Consider the following 23,013-nt stretch of genomic DNA (forward strand, 5'->3'; position numbering starts at 1 on the left):
TGTGGAATGCGGAAGAGCACAAAAAAAGGGAAAAGAATGCAAGAATGTGGATTGGCTGGTATTTTTTCTTTGGGAAATGTTTGGAGGCGTATTTCTCGTCGGTTCTCGTTCTCGTTCTCGTTCGCGTTCTCGTTGTTGTTGTTGCTGTTGTCGCCGTCAACGCTTTAAGTGAAATGTCAACTTGCTCAGCGCGATTTGTTTGTCATTTAATTTGCCGTGCGGAGCGAAGGACATAAGCAAACAAAATACTATGATTTGGCCTAGATGTGTATGAGTGTGCGTGCGAGTGGAGCGTAGGAGTGCGTGTGTGGTGGCAGCAGGAGACCGAATTTGATAAAACGTCTGCTCCGTCACCTAGGCAGATGAGCCAGCCAGCACCTTGACAGACAGGAAGACAGGCAGACTGACTGACACACACAGACACACACACACACACCCACGCGCACAAAACACTCCCATGCACTTCCTTTTCCTTTCACTTCCCGTGGCACTTTAGCGCTCAGTGACACGTGTGAAGCGTTTTTGGCATGTTTGCTCTGAATTTTGACATACAAAGGCCCTGGTAAATTGAAGCCAGGCAACATCAACAACAACTACGACAGTGAAGTGACAGGATTTGCGCGAAAGGATTACGCGGAAGGATGTATCAAAAGTATGTTGACATCTAAGCACACTAACGTAGAACAACGAAATGACAAATTAGAAGTGATTTTCGGATTTAATCAAATAAATACAATGATAATTAGACACTTTCTATCAACATTTCTAAAGACATTTCGCCCTAACTAAGATCGACTTCAAATTAATTTAATTTAATTTCATTTTATTTTATTTTCCTGCCAACTATTTTCAATAATACTTAATATGAATTTTCTTTATAAACGTTTATTTTTAAATAATTAAGTGTATTTTAGAATACTTCGTTATATTGAAAATTCTAGAGCCCAACTAAGTTAAACAAGATAGAACGCTACAGTCGAGCAAGCCCGACAGTAAAATAGCCTGTACTCTCCACAAAAAAAGAAAAATTAAAAAAAAAAATTTAAAAAAAAATTAAATTATTAAAAACAATTAATGAATTAATTAATTAAAATAAATTAGAATATATGTTTATGTTTAGTTTTAACAGCATACATTTACATCACGTACCTATGCGTGTTTATATGCGTGTATGTATGCAGCACAAAGTTGAACCAAAGCAGCAACAACAACAACAGCTGCGGGCAGCGCTGCCGACAGAGGCAGCGCATGAGCAGCGATTTTACTTATGGCTATAACTTTCTTCAGAATTGACCTATCATGATGAAATTTGGCACACGGACACATTAGTACTAACTGGATGTACCTACCAAAATTGATTTCAAAATTCCGAGAATTACGGAAGTTATAAGAAAAAACACGAATTGCGGGGGAGTGGGGGGGTGCATCGAAAAAAAACTCAAACTCGTACTTTCTCGGTCTTAGGAGAATATGGAAACCAAGTTTGGTTATTCTAGCTCTTATACTTTCTGAGATCCTTGCGTTCATACGGACAGACGGACAGACAGACGGACAGACGGACAGACGGACGGACGGACAAGGCTATATCGACTCGGCTTCTCATCCTGATCAAGAATATATATACTTTGTGGGGTCTGCCACGCCTCCTTCTGTGTGTTACATACATGCGCACAAAACTAGTATAGCCTTTCACCCTTTGGGTACAGGCTATAAAAATAATTCATTTGAAATTAAATTATTTTTAAAATTTAATGAATATCATTTTATGTAACCTTAATTTATAATTTCCTAATATATTCCTTTTAATATCAAATTTATTGAAAAGATAAAGAATCTTCTTGGGTAGTTTTTTTTTTTTTTTGTAACACAAATTTTGAGGATTATTTTGTTTGTATTTGTAAAAAGGTATATTTTATATCTGGTAGGACGTATTTTTGAAATTATGTTTGCAATTACTGTTTATCTATCACATATAAATTATAAATTCAATTAATAAATGATTATTTATTTTACGCTTCTATCAATGACCATCAATTTCCAAAAACTCAGTTTTCATTCTTAAAACTTTTTCAATTTTTTTTTTGTATTTTGAAATTTTGACAATACTATACAACAATAATATTTAACCTCTTTAATTTATTTCCATATATTTACAACGACTTCAATCGATTTTCAAACACAATATCCTAACATAAATATATTGAAATATAGTTCAACATTTTTTTGAATTGTTTTCATTCAGTTATTTCAAACAAAAATTGTTACAAAAACGTTGTAGAGAACTGCTACTTTACTTTTTATTTGTGTGGCATAATCGACCGTCTGTCAATGCGTTTACACTAAATTCCAATTAAATGTTGAGCGGCATGTTTTGGCTGTGATTTAAGTAGGCTACAAATATTTGTCTTGACTAACATGTATGTATGTATGTGGATGTATGTATGTATGCTTATATAATGGCAGACATATAGTATAGAAGGAGACAGACACGCAAGGAGCAGTCGTTAAGCCGCATAAGTAACGCGTACGAGTGCTAGGCACAAGAAACAATTGCAAATGGTTTTGCCCCTAAAATGGAAAGTGGCAACGACAACAAATCTCAAAACTTTATAAACAATTTGATGTTGAAAATGAAGCCACTTCCTGCCTGCATGCCTGCCTACCAAAGCTGTTGTGTTACAAAACAGTGCTGTTGCCATCAGAAGAGAGAACAAGGACAAAAAAATGCGGAAGAAAGGCAAAGGAAAAGCCATACAAAACAAACGACAAGGATACGAACTGCGACCGGATTTGCTGACTGGATTTAAAATGGAAATTATTTGAGAGCAAAACCAATTCACTTTATTACTTTGGGGCACATGCAAAGCAAAGCAAAGCACAACAACAACAACAGCAACAATAACAATGGCAGCGTCAACAACAATAAAAGCAGCAACAACAACAACAACAAGAACAGCAATAGTCGCGACCATAAAAATTAATGCAATAAAAACACATGCAAAGTAAGAGAAACAATGAAAAGGACATGCAAAACGCAAAGTAAGCGACGTAGACGCCAAGTTAACAATGTGAAGCGAGGAGGGGTGTGGTGGGGAGGGAGTGTCAGTGCCAAGCTGAAGGTGTATGTCTGAGGTTTTTGGTCTTTGGGTCTTTGGGTGTGAAGCATGCGCCCGCCATTTTTTTAATTTAAGTGCTTTTTGGAAGCTGCTGCCGTCGCGTCGACGCGTAAGTCTGAGTGTCGGCCGCGGTGGAGCGGCTGCTGCTGGTGGATCTGTTGGTGGTTTCGGCTCGCCGCTTAGCAGACAGCCCGGAGCATGGCATAAATAACATTAACATGATGCCTTAACCTGTAGACGGCAGCAATTAAAAGTACTTGGAATTGTTAACTCTGTATATACTTGTAGTATGTATATATGGCACATGGTACAGGTATAGGTATGATTGCTGGAGTGCTTGGTCTGGCTTCTTGTTGTTGCTGTTGAGGTGGCTGTGGTTGTTTTTTCAGCTTCAGCTTGATCGAGCTTTGATATGAAAACTTGAGAGCAATTAATTTGAAACCTGAAGTATGTGTAATACCTTGTTACACATTTAATTACATATAGTATTTCCCTTTTAATTGTATTGTGGCTGCGGAAATACATGTATCTCATTTGTGAGCATTATTAAAAAACAATAAATTGTGAGCAATTATATTCGAACATGAATTTAAATTGCTTTCAATGCTTGTTCTGATTGTCGGACTTTGTCGTACCGTTTCGCAGACCGAACAATTGGAAATTCTGTGAGCTATTGAAAATGAATTCTTTGTGTGTGATTTGGAAAAGTATCGCAATTTTTCACTAATTGATTTGTGACAAGAGAGAACGCTACAGTGGAGCAAGCCCGACAGTGTAATACCCTGTACCCAGGTAAACTTCCACCACTGAGTTAAATGCGCCCAAAAAGAGTAAAAAGAAGAGCGAACTTGTTGCTGCAGTTTGGAGGGTTGTACTGGCGAGAATTTGTTTCGCTAATAACTTTTCTTATTGATTGAATTGACCGAATTGAATAAAATTGTAAACAACAGTAGATAATTATATATAAATTATGTGTGCAAAGTTAAGGCAGCATTTGAAATGTGGACGTGATTGATGAAATTCTGTAGCGGGGGAAGCGGGGAAAAACTCCAAAAAATAAAATAAACTCGTCCTTTCTCGGATCTAGGAGAATCTGGATGCCAACTTTGGTTATTCTAGCTTTTATAGTTTCTGAGATCCTTGCGTTCATCCAGACGGACAGACGGACGGACAGATGGACGGACGGACATGTCTGGATCGATTTCTCTCGTCATGCTGATTCAGAATATATATACTTTATGGGATCGGAGATGCTTCCTTCTGCATGTTACATACTTTGCACAAACCCTTTTTACCCTACGGGTACAGGGTATAAAAATTGCATTTAATTATGTGAATTTATAAACTCTTTTTTAAATAATATTAATCATTTATTTTATTTTATTTTATTTTTGAATACCAATCTTCTATTTTATTTCTTCAATTTAATGCCTTTATTATTGTCACACGCATATTATTTATTTATTCAAATGTGTTAATGTTAATGTTAATGGCTCGTATGGTTCATATCAATAGATTTATAATTTCTATTTTTTATGCATTAAATATTTGTATTCTTGTATTCTGAAGTACGTTCTTCAAATCACATAATAAGGAAATATATCGAACTTCAATATACATATTTATAGAATATATATAGAATGCGTTTTTATGTTTGTAGTTCATAGTTCTTTTTTTCTGAGCATAACAGACCCACATTTTAGGCTGCGAGCATTTTAATTGTGGACTTGCACTTGCCTTCCAATCCATTAAATCCGCTTGCAGCCATCGCACAACATTCTTCAAGCTCGCACAATTATGGTGAGTGTGCGGCGATTTGTGTTATTTACACTTGAATCTTAAATTTTACAGTTGCTTAAGCGCACACTCACGATGCATTGCTTTCACTGCTGGAGGGTCACCCTCCGCTGGCACTCCGCCTGCCCCTCCCCGCACCCTCTCAATCAATGTGCCTACACCCATCGCTGTCCCAGCAAGCCAGCAAGCCAGCAAGCGAGCAAGCCAGCAAGCCCCAAACGACGCAGTGCATTGTTATATGATACAGGCGACCGCATTTGTTTGCTGCTGCATGTTGCTGCGGTTGACATTGGCCATGTTGGCGACACTAAAGCCAGCATATAGCCGCCGTGCCAGCAAGGACACGCATACATATACACGTATACGAGTACACAGAGGGAGACATAAATCAGGATTTGCCACAAATGTTTTTAAAAGGATTCTTCGCTTGCATGCTGTGGCGCACCAAAGCAAAAAAGCGAAGCCACAACATAAACAATAAGTTGCAGTGTCGCCTGCAATCGTTTGGGGTCGCTGGGGTTCGTTCCTGCGACTGCAATTTCTCTTCGCCCTCCTCTTCTTCTTAGTATTATTGCTGCTGCTGCGCTATTCCCACAGGTTCCACAACTAGCATTGAAACTACTTTAGTGCTCAACATCTACAAGCATACAAGCTGCTGACTTGCTGCATTACCACACAATGGCTCGTTAAAAAATTGTTATTTATCTGAGAGTCAATGATCGGATTGGCAAATCATTTAAATGGAAATTTCTCGAATTGACTTCGAATGTAACTTGAACATTGAAGTTCTATACAATAAATATTTGTCCGCTTTCTACAACATACGGCTTCTTTGGAATTGAGGTTATGTTGCGCACAATTGGTAATTATAATTGGCAAATGCCTGTTATTTGTGAAGTGAAAGAACAAGTTTTGTGTTAAAATATTTGTTAGCTTATGTCATTCAAGAAAATTCGTTTAATTCGCAATTCTAACGCAAATAAAGAGAACTGAATGTTCATATCGTTTTATGTTTAGTTAGTATTATTTTATCAATACGTATTTTAATAATTTTTGATATATATAAAAGTATAGGAATATCTTAAAATTGAACCATATAAATATTCCTTACGATATTTGTTTGTATTTATCATCTTCGTCCATTTGCTTTGTATGTGAAAATATTTCTTTACTCACCAAAATTCACATTTAACTTTAAACTATTTCATTCAAACATATACGATTCGCATAGGAACTGGTTCCAAAAGAAACAGTTTGCTAGCCTGGGGGGTAGCTACAGGCTGGCTGATGTCGCATGTAAGGATCGATGATAAAAATATGATGCGCACTTAAACAGAAACTATAGCATACTTTAGAGCGCTCTTTGAACTTACTTGTCAGGCAGCACAGAAGCGTCAAAAGGGTCAACATTTTGACGTTTGTGCCGACTTAGTGCTGCTCCTTGCCAGCGTCCTTTGTGGCACGCACCAATTGACCGTTAAGTGTTCTTTGCTTTGTCCTTTTCGTTTGTTTGTTTGTTTGTTTTCAATGTGTTTTCGCTTTCACTTTTTGTTCATCAATTGCGCTTCCGCACATTTGCTTTTACTTTTTATTATGTTTGTTCGTGTTTTGTTTTCTTTCGCGTTTGTTTTGGTATTGATTTGCACTTTGTTAGTGTTGCCTGTGAAGTTCATTCATTGGCTGCTCGCTCGTTTAACACTGCCGCAAACTGTAAGAGATTTTATTTGTATTATTTTGTATGGCCATTATTGTTGTTGTCGCTGCTGCTGTTGCTCATCTGTTGTTGTTGTTGTTGCCACACGAACACTGCTGCCCATGAATTAAACATTTTTCGCAATGACATTTAAAACACTTAATTCCAACTGCAGACAATTTAATCCTTTAACGCTCGCCCGTTTTCTCTTTTTCTCCCCCGTTTGTTAAGCTTTTTGTGTTGCCTCTGCTCTGCTGCTGTTTGCCCTGCTCATTTTTGCTGCTGTTGTTGCTGTTTTTTGCTGCCATTGCCATTGTTTTTTGCCTTTCACTTCTGCCATTTGGTAGGAATTGTTACTGTCATTCGTTTCCACCTCCGTCTTTTTGGTTTTTTGTATAGAAGGCCTGCAAAATTGATTTTTGCTGACGTTTTTTATTCGTGTTGAGTTATTTTGTATGCCTCGACCTTCATTTGATTAAAACTTGAGCTTTGTTTTACATATGCCCGCTATTTTTGTCAAGTTTATTTTTACACTCGCAATTAAAATAGCCTTGACAACACGCATTGGATAAACAGTTGAGGGAATGTGGAGGAGTATCATCGAAAATGTTATAAATATTGTACATCTGATACAAAAGTTTGCCCTTTCAATGTTTAAATACATGTAAATCACACCATTCATTTAACAATATTAATAAATGTTGCCTTGAATATTCTCGTTTAAGAAGTTTAAACCAAAAAAAAAAGTAGGGAGAAATTAAGGGGTCAGAGATGCTACCGTGAAAATAACTCAACTAACAGAAACAAACAAGTTTAAAACTATCGAACCTCAATTATTTTGAAACGCAGATAATCCTAATAAGAAATCTTAAATAAAGAATACAGATTTTAAAAAATATATATTGAATTTCATATATAACTAACGAATTTAAACTTAATTACCAATTGAAAAGGTAGTTGATTGTAAAAATATCTAAAATCCCCACTTTTTGTACCGTCTTAATTGAAATAATCTTGATGAAGAATTTGTAAATAGTTATAATGTTATAACATATATCATATAATTTTATATAAATCTTTCTGAATTCGATAATTTTCAGAAATTACTATATTTTTTTTATTAAATGGTACTCTATCCCTTCAATATATAAAATTATAAATTAAGAGGTTTTAAAACTCCCTCATATATTCGATATATATTCAATTGAAGTTGTTCGGCTGGATTTAAAAGCTTTTAATTGAACACCAAAAGTATTCTTAATTAAGAGGTTTTAAAACTCCCTCATACAATCAAATTTTTTAAAATTATCAACCTAACATTATTATTATATATATATAATTATATAAAAACGAATTATAAACTTATTTATATTTAACTAAATAGAACATCCGATTTTTGTCCAAATATTAATTTTTTTTTTAAGTTCTTCGAAACATTCAAGACGATGGTTCATCCACGTCTATAATTCATCGTCTATTTACCAAATTCAATCTATTCTATTCAATCTATCTACTATTTACCAATTCATATACATAGGTGCATTCTTTTGTGTTTAAGTTTTCTTTGCCTTACACAATATTAGAAGCCAATTCCAAATAACGACAAATACCAAAAAATGCAACCAAAAATCAATCTGAGAAAGCAGTCTTAGTACTGCGGTAGGTTCACAGATGAGAAAGGAAAAAGAAGATCTTGTGTGCCCCTAATTAATGTGCTTCTTACAGGGTTAAGATTAGCTTCACCTGCTCTTATGAAGGAGATCAGTTCTCTCGACTCGTTAGCTAATAAAATAGTTCCTCAAATTATATCCAATATTTGAAGAAGAATGTTCTTGCACCGCTGTCCATCACTAAATCGCTGGCAACCTCAATCATGTGCGTGTCAACGGCTGCGAAGGTGTGGGTAAGTGTGTTTGTGTGTGTGTGTGTGCGACGCAACCAAAACTCAGGCAGCGACAGCTGCACGTGTCACGCCCCCTCGAAAAGCCACACGTTACACACGACACATTCACATTCCAACACACACACACTCGTAAGCATGTCCCTCATTGTCTCTGTGTGTGTGTGTGAGTGCACATGTATTTTTGGGCTTTTCGCTTCGGCTGCCACTTTTTCTGTACTGCCAACTTCACTTTATGGCAGTCGACATCAATCAATTTAACATGCCGAAAAGTTGTTCGGGCAAAGTTCAGAGCCGCAGCCTATAATTTGTTTGCAAGTTGTTAGCGTTGTAAATTTTCCATCACGCAAGCGAAGCAAAATTATAGAAAGTGCCGTTGACAATGGCCACTTCAAAAATTTACCAGCAACATCTTTTGGGAGCGGTCGTGGTCGCGGACGAGGCCGTGGGCATAGTTTCCGCCTTTCGCGCACTTTGCGCTTTTCACGCGCGCTTTATTAGCGAACATGGGAAATTCATTAAAAGTTAATTAATTGCAAATTTAGAGCGTTAATTGTGCCGCAACTAATTACAACTAGAAGCGACATTGTAACCGGGATAGACAAACTGCTGTGCTGAGGTAGAAGCAGAAGGCTTAAACTCAAAGGTACAATGACTGACAGGCTGCCAGGCTGCCAGGCAGGAGCTTCGAGCCAGAAGCTGCTGCCCAGGATTGCAGCTTCAATCAACGGCAGAATCTACACGGGCCCCTCTATAGGGGCCACTTGTCACTGTTGCTTCCGTAAATGAATTAAAGACTGTCGGAGCAGCAGAGAACAGCAGGAGCTCGAGCAAAAACAACAACAACAGACAAGTATTGGCCAGCTTTGGATTTTAGCTTGCTGTTGGCAACGTCAGCGTTTGTCTGTTCCCTTCACTCAGTCCGTGTGTGTGTGTGTGTGAAGCTAAGCGCAAAGTGTTAACGCACTCAACTTCTTTCTATTATATACATATTGTTTGTGCGGATAAATACACCTCTGGTTAAGTGAATAAGGCCAGCTGACTTTGATTTACAAGCATTTTTGTGTATTGAGGACTTCAAGATAATACGACTCTTAAATTGTTTATAAATAACTGCAAACATAGAGTTGCAAACAATGACAGCAAATACATACTTAGTTTTTTTCTTGTAAACATATAAAAGGCTTCCAAATCAAAAAAATTTACTTAATAAAGAATTTTAAGGATTATAAAGAATACAAAAAAGTTTCCATTGTACATAAGCTTACGACATGACGTAATGCAAAAAATATAATATAATATATATAATATATAAAAAAAGCTATAAATATTAAATTGTTTTACATACTTAGCCAACCATTATTTCAATTAGGTGGATCTACTTATTAAACGTAGTTTTCAAAAATCTATAATACAGCTGTATTCAAGGCAACGAATCACTGTATTTAAATATTTAAATAAAGTTGATTGACTTAATAATATGTTGTTTGATAATTACCATCAAAACTTTTGGGCTTAAGTTAAGGATACACTTTGCGTAAGAATTGTAATTTAAATGTTAATTGCAAATAAGAAGCGTTTTGCTCCAAAAGTAGTTATAATTTCTTTAACTGTGTTCTTTTCTTGGCATAATCACAAAAATTATAAAAATAAATAAATTATCAAATTACAGCATATGTGTGAATGTAAATATTTATGTCTTCTATCTATTTCAAAACCTTTATTGAAATACTCAATACGATTGATATTTATAAAATCCCTTTCATATTCCCTATGTCGTACTCTTCATCATAGTCGGCAGACTGTTTCTTTCAATTCTTTCCCATTATACAGAAATATGCTTATAAATTCCATATTAATTAATTTGCCAATACATAACATTTTTTTACTGTCGATAATATCATTTAATAATAATAATAATTATATTTCTTGTTGGATAGATTTAATGTACTTGTCCAACATATAACCTGTTATTGTTTACTCTTAAACCTCTGGTAATAATTCCTTCCATTCTATTATTTATTAATATACTTTGAGTTTTTCTGCTAATTAAATAATAAAAAACCGATGCTAAATTTTTCGTCTTTTTCACAAAACAATTTATCAACAATAGTGTCGATTTACTTCCAACAAAAATTTGCTTTCTCTGTATGTGAGCTATGCTATTAGTTGGCTTTAAAGATATCAAAATTCCGTACTGAACCTATTCAATTGTCTGGCAGTGTGTTGGATAGAATGTGTTGTTCCATGTATGTATGTGTGTGTGTGTGTGTGTGTGTGTGTGTGTGTGAGTGCGGCGTGTTGGGTGTCGTAATTGTTGCCTAAGGCAGCTCAGAAAGCTCAAGTGTAACTGCTTTTGCTTCTGTAAGAGTGTACATGTGTGTGTGTGTGTATGTGTGTGTGTGTGTGTGTGTATGTGTGTGTGTTTGTAATTGTAAACGTCTGCACTTTGTTGCCTGCCTGAATTGTCATTGTGAGCAGCTCCCTGCAGTTGGCTTCCCCTCCATTATAATATCTGTGATTAGACAAAATGCCGGGCCACATTACGACGCAGTGTCCATGAATATTTCATTGATAGCAGACCCACAGACCCCCTCGACTGTGGGGCAGTTAGAGCATTGTTTAGTTTAGTTGTTTAGCCACATTGACTTCAATTCGGACACGATTTCTTATTGCATTTAGGCTAATCATTATGTTCGCCAATAAAATAAAACTCAATTGAAATTGTTCGGCTAAAGAGACATTGAATTAAAGGCCTTTAATTGAACAACCAATATGTTCCGACTGACCAAACTTTCAAAACTGTATTATCGTTGCTTAATTGGTAAGCACATACTCGCATTTATTATAATTATAATGAACAATGGCCATCCATTATTATTTTGAAGTACCTAGCTTTAATAAAATGAAATTAATAAATATGAAACAGCATTTATTAGTGCAGCTCCAACGCTATTATTCTAATTTTATAAGTATTTTCATGATATTCTACTTTCATTTTATTTAGTATAATTATGTTTATATAAACACGACTGCGCTACAATTGTTATGGCACTCGTGCGTTTCTTGTATTTAATTCTTAACAACCCTCTTCATAAGTTCCGAGAAATATACAACAAAAGCGTTGACTGGTTTCATCATTAGGCCTAAAAGTCTGCCTAATTATTGTGCTCTGTCTTACAACATAATAAGGGATATATAAATAAACAAGTGTGTATGGTTATGACCAAACAAGGGCGACGTGGAAAAACTCAATGAATATTGATTTTTGGAGGTGGGTGAAATTTATAAATAAATGAAGTTAGGATGAGAGCTAAAGTATAATGAGTTTGACAAATTCCGGTTTCTGAGAACAATTAGCACAAACTTTCTTAAGCACTTAATTCTATTTGCACAGACTTAAGCAGAAAGAATTATATAATTTCAGAAATTGATTTAATTGCTACCACGGATATTCATGTTGCAGGATTTAAGCATTGTAAGTAAAAGCTGCAACTAAATGGAAACATTACAAAAATGTTGCCGCTTTAAAAGCAAAAATACAAAATTTACATTTTTCTACGTCTTTTCCCATTTTAATCTGTCTAGAATAAAAATAAAAAGGAAAAAGATTTACCTCAAATTAGCTTCAGTTACGAAATTAATTTGTAATGCACTTATGTGCTTAAATTTCCATTTAATTGCTTTTGAATTATTATTTTAAGTCTGGCATAAAAGAAGGAACGCTCAAAATAACATATTTTAATATTCAAAGAAGTAAATAAAATCAAAATAGAAAAGATGTGGAATGTGGAAATTGCGTTCTTGACAGATCTCTGTAGTCTTGTAATTAGTTTCTCACAAGTTATTTGAACTGTTCAGAAATTAAATAAATATCTGCAGCTTCATAAATATATACTGCGTCAGTTGCTTTCAACTCTTTTCGTAAACGTCCATTTCAACACGTTCCTCCTACAAATAACATTATAGTGTTGAAGGATAGACTTCAGGGCCATTGCCAGTTTCTCGCACCACAACTAAGTAGCTAACAGGCAAGTGCGGAGACAGATATAACAATAAAAGGCTTGAGCTTCAGCTTGTGTCTTTCAGAAACTTTCACTGACACACTGACTGACTTACGGACTGACTGAGTGTCTGAATGAGTCAACTTAAACTCAAACATTGAGAGAGACTGGAAGATAGAAAGGCAAACGCGCATTTTCCTCAGATATTTTACAAAAAACAAAAACAGAATAAATGTGAAAATAAATAAAAATAAATGAAATGTATAAAAAACTTTCTGACGCTGCACAATAAACAGCAAACTTTGTTATGCTAGCAGACAAGTACATGTCCCACACAAGCAACAACAACAACAATAACAATAACAACAACAGCAGCAGCAGTAACATCGCAACAAGGGCAACAAACAACAACAACAACAACAATTGCAAATAGAAGTATGGCACTAAGCCGTGAGCATTGCACTGGCATGTGGATTTGTGGTGCAGCTCTTCGCGAAGGAGAGATGTGTAACAGAAACAAAAACAATATCAGATATACTTGTATGTACGTATGTATGTATACATATGTGTTAACAAAAACAGCAGCAACACTTTCATGTTTATCTTGCTGATTTACGCAACACGCATACGCCGTGTGTGCCGCCAGCAAAAGAAATGAGCTTAAGAAAATGTTGCAGAACCAGAACCAGAACCAGACCCAGAGCCAGACAACATCGTAAATTGTATATTTTAATATTTTATGTGTTTTCTATTAATTTTTGTCACTTGTTTTCAAGGCGTCGCTGCTCACCGAACAAATATTAAATTACAAACTGTGGCGGCAGACGAACGAGATTTGTGCACAAATTGTTCCGACGCCATATTCCATTTATTTTTCAATACTGCGCGTTGAGTGCGTGCCCAGAGATCAAAGCAGACGACTTAATATACTCTATAATTAAAGGGTATATTTAAATAAAGACCATGCATAAGACACACGTACAGAAGCAAGAACAGAAAATTATATTTATATCTATTCAGAGTTTCTAATAATTCAAAAAAAATAATAATAATAACTCTGAAAATATTTAGGTTATACTATATATATTTCAAGAACATTTGAATCCCACTGCTGATTTTCGAACTTTTACCAAGACATATGAAAACCAGCGTTGAATGTTCCCAAAACTCATAAAAGAGGACTTACATATTTGGGGTCTTTTATATTCTAGACTTTTACAGTTCATTTTGTCTTCTGTTAACTGTTGTTCGTTGCTTATATATGCTTGATTCTCTCAACTTTAATGGTCTATAGTATCTTATCTATATACATCTTATACCTAAATTCAATAAAAATTATAAAATAACGAATAACTTTAAATAACTTTATTTTCCATCTCTGAAAAATTAAGATATTCAGGAATGATAGATGACATTATAAATATCTATCGACCATGATTTAATTGAAACAATTATTAGTTAAGCAATATGTTTTTAAATGTTTAATTTAATTTTTTTTTTTTTGGCAATCAAGGGTATTTGCGTGTCTCATTCAGTCTTGTTAATTGTTCTTCCTTAGGTGTGCGTTCCAAAACTCTTGTTTTAATTTGTTAATTTATTTTTGTTTAATAAAGACGCTCGCTTTGTGTCATTTTTAGTTATTTTCAATATGTTTATATTTTTAGTTGGATGGATCGGCAAGTGTGGGTGGGAAAGGGAAGGGTGACACAAATATTGGAACGCGTATATCAGAAGCGTTTTGGGGCCTATAAATAAACAACTTAATTTGCTGGCTGCTAATGAGCAGCAGAGCAGAACAGCACAGAACAGAGGAGCAGAGCTCGCGAGCCTCAAAACGCTAATATTTGTGCCGAGGCGCGTTTCGAGTGGGCGTGGGCATGGGCGTTTGTGTAAAAAGTTGCTTTTGTTGTAGTTGTAATTGGTTTTTGGGGCCAGCTGACAAGTTTGCAAACACGCACTTAGCACGCGTCATTGTCGACATACGACGACTCGGGTTTTTATTGCCGTCAAACAAAACTGTGTGTATAATGTAGGAAGAATATAAATCGGCCAACACACACAACACTCTCGACACTGGTTCGATGTCATAAAAATTCGCGTGCTTGGCTCATTTTACTTAACTACCCAAAATGTACGAGCATAACGACGGGCGGCAGGCACACTTTCAATTTTGACTGCTTTGCCGGCAACGAGGCTTTTCCTGCATTTTCACACGTTGGCAAATTTACGAGTTAGCAACGCGCGCCACTTCACATCATCAGGAAATTTTTTGCTTTACTTTTGTTTTATTTCTTCTTACTGCTTACTTTGCTTTCCTTTTGCCTTCCTGCCACACTTCAACTTTGGTACTGAGTTACACACGCACACACACGCACACGCACATATCCGCACTCACGCACATTAGTATGCACGCGTCTCACAACATTATTGCCAGCAACAAATCGTCGGCGACTATTGGCGTCGCATTCGCAATCCAAATCGCAATCGCAATCGTTCTTGTTGCTCGTCTGATCCGCTCTATTCGTTCGGCTGCCTGCGTTCACCGTCGATGTCGCGCTGAAACTGAAACTGATTTCGTTCTAACGGGCCTTGCACTTGCCAGTCAGTCAGTTAGCCACGGCATCAACGCACAGCACAGCCTTCATTATCAGCACACACACACACACACACACACTTACGTTTGGTATTGAAGTCGACATCGGCTGGCTGCCTGGTTAGCTGCCCAAGTGTTGGTGCTCTGTCGTTCGCTATTTGCTTCTTCGTGTCTCGTGGACTCGTGCTGTGGAGCCGAACAGCTCCAACGAATTCGCCGCAACTCACCAAACTGCGACTCTCTTAAATACGTTTTGGCCCGCTCTTCAATTAATTATTATGTTTACAAGCAGCAACTAATACCAACGCATCTTTTATAAATATTTAAGAATGACAATTGCAATGCGTTTTAAATGCTTAACTCACAATGATTGTTATATGTATATTCCATATGTACTTATAAATGAACATTTTCTTTAAATAAAACTTGCAAATTGAATGTAAGTCTTTAGTATGAAGGGGTTTCTAATAGGCTCAAAACTATGTGAAATCCATTTAAATTAAATAAATGTCGAATAAATATTGATGCTTGCAAAAGAAAATATAATCAATATTAATTCTATTTTTGTGAACAAATTTTCTTGACTTTCTTCCAAAATGCCGCTTTTGAATAATGTAACACTTAATTTGTTTAAACAATCAATCTGCGAATACTGAATAGGCGATCAGAAGAATTTATAATTTTTTAAAATACATATCCGATATTGTGTGTTCAGGTCCGATAAATAAGTCGACTTCAGCAAAGCTTTTAACAGTGGTTCTTATTATTTCTCATACCCAATGAGAAAAGCAGAGTTTATAATAATATCGTTCAGCTTTCTTTTAATATTATTTTTTGTTATTATAGCAGATCTTCTCTTCTTTCTAAAACCATAGCTATCCCAAAAATGCAGCACCTTCACAAAAAGACTCAAAATAGGCGCTTGCATAATTATTAGAAGCAATAACATTTACACATACTTATTTAAGTTTTTAGTTTATCTTCAATTTTAAAGCCCAACATCTTTATGTAAAACAAGAAAACCCATTTAAACAAATTTAACAATGAATATTCTTGCAAAAAAAAACAGCTTTCGAATACTTTAACACTTAATTGCTTAAACAATCCATGATTTTAAATCGAATCGAAATCTATTCTACGAATACTGATTTCAGATATAATCATATCTTCAAACAAATACCTATTTGGTATTGTTTGTTCAGCCCTGATTAATAAGTCGACTTCTGCAAAGCTTTTTTAAAAGTATTTCTCATTACCTCTCATTGGATAAGCGAAGTTTTTAAGAATATCCTTCAGATTTCTTTTAACCTCCAAAACAGAATTCGAAGAAGAATTGTGTACTAATATTATTTTTATAGCCTGTACCCAAAGGGTGAAAGGCTATACTAGCTTTGTGCGCATGTATGTAACACACAGAAGGAGGCGTGGCAGACCCCACAAAGTATATATATTCTTGATCAGGATGAGAAGACGAGTCGATATAGCCATGTCCGTCTGTCCGTCTGTCCGTCTGTCCGTCTGACCGTCTGTCCGTCTGTCCGTCTGTCTGTATGAGCGCAAGGATCTCAGTAAGTACAAGAGCTAGGATAACCAAAATTGGTATCAAGGTTCCTATAAGCCCTAGGCAGAACGAGTTTGTTTATTTTTTCTGATACACCCCCCCACTCCCCCGCAATTCGTATTTTTTCTTATAACTTCCGTAATTCTCGGAATTTTGAAATCAATTTTGGTAGGTACATCCAGTTAGTACTAATGTGTCCGTGTGCCAAATGTCATCATGATAGGTCAATTCTGAAGAAAGTTATAGCCATAAGTAAAATCGCTGCTCATGCGCTGCCTCTGTCGGCAGCGCTGCCCGCAGCTGTTGTTGTTGTTGCTGCTTTGGTTTAACTTTGTGCTGCATACATACACGCATATAAACACGCATATAAACACGCATAGGTACGTGATGTAAATGTATGCTGTTTAAACTGAACATAAACATGTATTCTAATTTAATTTAATTAATTATTTTAATTAATTAATTCATTCATTTTTTTTAATAATTTAATTTTAAAAAAATTTTTTTTTTTTTAATTTTTTCCTTTTTGTGGAGAGTACAGGCTATTTTACTGTCGGGCTTGCTCGACTGTAGCGTTCTATCTTGTTTAGTTCTTTAACAGTTATTTTTTTATTTACCGAGCACCCAGCATTTCTTTCTAAAACCATAGCTTTCCCAAAATGCAGCTCCTTCACAAAAAGACTCAAACGTCCAGTTGCGCCAATTGAATCTTTTATTGATATCTGAACTAACTAACACATGCTTCATCTAATAAATATAATTCAACGTAACTGAAACGCATTTCAAAATCGGCAGGTAACGAAGCTGTACATATTTAAACTCTTAAAAAATAAACTTCGAAGTGTAATAGCTATAACCGATAGTCTAATAAATATTTAAATATTATTACAAAAGCTAAATCGCTTTCACACAGGTTCATGACTTGATTGAACCCCTTATGTTCTGTATAAATATCGATACAAATGGCACTTACAAGCAATTGTAACAACGTCTAGCTCATGAAATGGAACACCATGGATACTTAGCCATCATTTGCAGCTGTTGGGAACGACTTCATCACAAGTCGCCACAGTCAAGTCAATTTTAAACACGCGCCTCAAACACTGTTGCCCCTGCAACCCAAAAGTCAGACCCCAAATAGCCACAGACAATGCAGCAACAGAACTTTAGGTCAGTGCCGGATAGCGTCTTAAGAGCGACAATTTAAGAGAGCGCAGGCGCCGGTCTTAAGTAAGCCAATTCTCTTTGACGGCGAATTCGTTCGAAACGTGTGAGGAACGCAAGAACAACAAAGAAGCAGCCCAGCAAGATATTTCAATAAAATATACTGCGAGTTTGCATAGAAAAAAGCTAAAGCTAGGTACACACGATGCAAACAATTTTCAGCAAGTTGATTGCTGCAATCAAATTTGCACGTATAAACACGAGTGCAACCATTTTGCTGCAAACAAAGAACTTGCAAAAATTGTTTGCAGCAATATTTTTTGCTTGTCGTCTGTATACATTATTTTACCGTTATCTTGGTTGCGTCAGTTGCTTGCTTGCTTGCATGTGCTGTTTGCTTTCAGTCGCAATATTGCAGCAAGCAAAGCAACATGTGGGATCGCGAGGAAACGATAAAATTAATTGAATTTTACGAGAATTATTCTGTTTTATGGGATGTCTCGGCAGCAGAATATAACAAGATAGAACGCTACAGTCGAGCAAGCCCGACAGTAAAATAGCCTGTACTCTCCACAAAAAAGAAAAATTAAAAAAAAAAAATTAAAAAAAAAAATTAAATTATTAAAAAAAATTAATGAATTAATTAATTAAATTAAATTAGAATACATGTTTATGTTCAGTTTTAACAGCATACATTTACATCACGTACCTATGCGTGTTTATATGCGTGTATGTATGCAGCACAAAGTTGAACAAAAGCAGCAACAACAACAACAGCTGCGGGCAGCGCTGCCGACAGAGGCAGCGCATGAGCAGCGATTTTACTTATGGCTTTAACTTTCTTCAGAATTGACCTATCATGATGAAATTTGGCACACGGACACATTAGTACTAACTGGATGTACCTACCAAAATTGATTTCAAAATTCCGAGAATCACGGAAGTTATAAGAAAAAACACAAATTGCGGTGGAGTGGGGGGATGGGGGGGGGGGGGGGGGTGCATCGAAAAAAAAAACTCAAACTCGTACTTTCTCGGTCTTAGGAGAATATGGAAACCAAGTTTGGTTATTCTAGCTCTTATACTTTCTGAGATCCTTGCGTTCATATGGACAGACAGACGGACGGACGGACAATGCTATATCCACTCTGCATCTCATCATGATCAAGAATATATATACTTTATGGGGTCTGCCACGCCTCCTTCTGTGTGTTACATACATGCGCACAAAACTAGTATAGCCTTTCACCCTTTGGGTACGGGCTATAAAAAGAGCGGCCAGGGTACATCGGACAACTATACCAGCAGTTTTTCGATGCGCTTAAATTTATTAAAAATGACGACGGAAATAATTATAAAATTCAAAATTTGGTAAGTAGTACAATTTATTGCACATATTGTATTGAGCGGAGCAGGATTGGTGGGAGGATAATAATACGCGACAAAGTTTTGTGGATGAATGAACAACGTCGATAGCTCGACTGCTTTATTTATATATAAATTCTTATCCTAGTTCTTATGCTATCGCCTACATACTATCATCGATTCCTTATCTTCTACCATGTGTGCGTACTTTATCAGGTAGCTCATGTTAGCCAGCCGCAGCATGCTCATCCAGCGCGGTGGCGAGCCTGAGCTAATGATTTGTGTACTTACACATCCTTATCTATTAAGCTGGCGCCTGCCAGCTACGAAAATGTTGTTGTTATGTTCGGCATCTAAGGCCGAACTCATTATTATCTGTATAAGAGAGCATGTCTGTTTATCGAGGTTTTATCTATAGCAATATGATAATGTACCATTCGTGGTCTAGACAGAGCAAATCTAGCTTATCAATTAATTTACATTTACTTAGGATCTCGTTAGAATTGAACATGCTCCCCACCTTGAAAGGACTCCCTTTCAACTAGTATTGTTTCTTAAGTTTAATTTTAATTATACACGATTACATATATTTTCTTAGTTTTTAGGATAAACGTGGTAAGGCAAATGTTACGGGTAGAAATTGGGTAGAAAGTTGGCACATCTTTTTAAAGATGATAACGATCGCCACGATGAGACAAAATCCGACAATCCAGGAGGTGATGCTGATACCGTAAAGTGCCATTTGATGCGTATCGAGATGAATCGGGAAATCGAAGATTGTTTTGATCCTTGGGATATCGCGTACCTTATATGTTTTGATTTCACCCTCTACCTGCATATGGCTTATTTCAGGCAAATGGCTGGACAGATTTACTGTTGGTAGACGGAAGTTAACATCCATAGTAGTATCCTCGTATGCCCACAAGTTGGCTTCTTCAGTTTGTAGGAAGCATCCTGTATTAAGTTGAAGGATCCCTTGACCAAATATGGTGAGGCTTATGATATTTTCCTTGCAATGCATTTCCGCTGTTATTTTATTTGGCAGTGAAAATATCCAGGAGTTAGCCTTGTGAAGTTGAGCCCAATAATTTCGCGGGTTCATCACGTTTACCTGGCAGGTAGGCGGTAGCGTTTTTGTTTTTTGTAAAAGTAATATGTCGCAATTTGTAGCAGCGTTAACGTTGTATATTGTGTGGATTTGCGGACATAATAGCAGCCTTTCCATCTTTTGGCAGTAATTCAGATTTCCTTCTGTTAGTCCATAGAAACTGGCTGAGTTGTCATCGACGAGTATTTGAGTAAATTCGGGCTGAATACTGACGAATTTTCCATCGTGTAATGTGGGATATGGATAGATTACATAAGCTCTCATTTTATTGTGATTTATTAATGGGATTCTTATGTTAAATAACAGTGAGGTACTTGTAGCCCTCGTCGTTATTTTTGCAATTTTACCCAGCTCGACGGGATCCGTATCTGGTAATTGGACGCCCTCAGGCATATTTAGAGCCATGACTTGAATCTGCTGCTCAAATTGCTTCAACGGCATCAAGCTCCCCAGAAAATTCCCCTTAGTGTTCCAGACTACTGCGATGATGTCCCGCTGCAACTCTTCGAAGGCATCCATTCCAATTGAAAAGCTTTCTAATGCGGAAAGAATGTTATCGTTGTCTAGTTTCTTATTTATAGCACTTGACAACGTATACATCGTGTTGTTAATAACTTTGAAATTGTCCCAAATGACTTCATTCTGTTTCCGCATAATGGTTATTGTAGAATCCTGCACTGATGACTGGTTACGAATTAGGTCCCGGAGATACTCCTCGTTGTCTCTGCTCTGGTTGATTTTGTTGAGCAATACGTCCGCATGGTCTTCATCCATTAATCCAAATACGGCGTGGAAAACGTTGCCCATGAAACTGAGCGGCGCTCGAGGTTGTCGTTCTTTCTTGCTCCTCTGATTTTGAACAATAATGTCATTATTTTGTTCTAGCCTATTGAATTTGTTTTCTAACAGCTTCATCGTTGAGTCTAGAGTTGTGTCTTTTTGAATCTTCTCCTTAAGATGTAGTAATACGGACCAAGATGCTTCTATTCGATGCTTAAATGCCCAATACTCATCCAGATTTGCGTGAATAATTATATTCCATGATGTCCGCGTTAATCCCACGTCGCCAACGTTCTCAAAAAATATCCCTGCCTTATTTTCTAAATATTCTATTTTTTGACTCTTAACATTGTTAAATATCGACAAAAATGTTAAAATATATAAAATTACATTCTTATTTTTTAACTTTACAGGCTTGGGTTTATACTGTTCATTTTCATAACTATTTTGTATTTTATTTGGGTTACTTGTTTGTATTGCGGTTGTAACTACCGCAGTTGACGAGTTATCCTCGTCTTCGGCAGGAAAAGGACAAACATTGTGCACCGACCTCAGCGATATTCCATTGCTTGTCCTTACTTCTACCATTCTACAAAGGCCATCTTTACCTACAATGGTCTTTGTGACCCTGCCCCTCTTCCAATGCATTTGGGCCAGATTTTCTTCCTTTAATAATACAAGGGTTCCCGGTTTTAAATTTGGCATTACTTTATCCCACTTGTAACGCTTTTGCAATTCGGACAGATATTCTAACGACCACCTTTTCCAAAACTGTTCTTTGTTTTCTTGAACTGCCTTCCAGTGGTCTCGCAACCCTTTATAACTTTTACTGTCTACTGAGTCTACTATTGTAGAAAAAGACTCTCCCAATATAAAATGCCCTGGGGTTAGAACCTGAAGATCATTTGGATCTTCTGACAGCGGAGTTAATGGTCTTGAATTTAGTATCGCTTCTATTTCTATCATTAGTGTGGTCATTTCGTCAAAGGTCATTATTCCTTCTATAGAACGCGTAAAATGTTTTTTAACGGACTTCACGCATGCTTCCCAGAGTCCCCCAATGTGGGGAGATTTAGCAGGAATATTTACCCATTCAATTTGCCGCTCCACACAAAACTTGTCTATTGTATCTATCTGAATTTGGTCTTTGAATAATTTATATATTTCATTCAGACTATTTGCTGCGCCTATAAAATTCGTTCCATTATCGCAGTAAATTTTTTGTGGACAGCTCCTTCTGCCTACAAATCTTTTCAGAGCCCCTATGAAGGCTGCAGAAGTCATATCTGACACAACTTCTAAATGCACTGCCTTCGTAGCAAAACAAACAAATACACACACATAGGCTTTGTCAACTCGTTTTCCTCTGATTTTATGATGAATGGCTATGGGCCCGAGAAAATCTATTCCAATATTCAAAAACGGACGTGTTCGAATTACTCGATCTTCGGGCAGGTTTCCCATAAACTGATGTATCTGTCTTGGGTGTGCCTTAAAACAGCGGATACAATTTTTTGTAATTTTGCTGACTATTTGCTTCCCTCTCAAGGGCCAAAACCGCTGCCTGATTATTGCAAGTAACCCTTGAGGTCCTATGTGCAAATGTTTTTTATGAAGTTTAGTTCCTAGGAGCTCCACCCATTTATCTGCATACGGCAAAAGAACTGGATGCTTGGCTTCAAAACACAACTGCGAATTTTGAATTCGTCCCCCTACTCTTATTATCCCTTTGTTATCTACGAATGGAGCCAAGGACTTGATATTTGACTTTCCTGGCAACTCCTTTTTATTCTGCAGAAGAGATAACTCCTTTGGAAAGTGGTTTTTCTGCACAATTTTAATTATTAGTGTTAGCGCTTCCTTTTTATAGCTTATCCATGTTTTTACTTCTGTTTTTCTGCACTTCTCTGTAAACATTATTATCCTTGCCAG

General features: G+C 36.5%; 1 protein-coding gene across 2 annotated transcripts in view; it reads right to left on the reverse strand.

Annotated features, from left to right (window-relative positions):
* LOC115622665 overlaps positions 1–15,032 on the reverse strand; it is a 70,060-nt gene extending 55,028 nt beyond the window's left edge. For both annotated transcript variants that reach the window (XM_030516678.1, XM_030516679.1), the window contains exons 1-2: positions 14,817–15,032; positions 6,287–6,621 (exon numbers count right to left, since the gene is read on the reverse strand). In XM_030516678.1, the coding sequence (XP_030372538.1) occupies positions 6,287–6,323 (37 nt within the window). In that variant the 5' untranslated portion in view covers positions 6,324–6,621; positions 14,817–15,032. The remainder of the gene's footprint in view (positions 1–6,286; positions 6,622–14,816) is intronic.
* Between the last annotated feature and the right edge of the window lie 7,981 nt (positions 15,033–23,013).

This window comes from Scaptodrosophila lebanonensis, unplaced genomic scaffold (genome assembly GCF_003285725.1).
Source record: "Scaptodrosophila lebanonensis strain 11010-0011.00,11010-0021.00 unplaced genomic scaffold, SlebRS2 tig00000043-arrow-pilon, whole genome shotgun sequence".
In the NCBI taxonomy this organism is placed as follows: domain Eukaryota; kingdom Metazoa; phylum Arthropoda; class Insecta; order Diptera; family Drosophilidae; genus Scaptodrosophila; species Scaptodrosophila lebanonensis.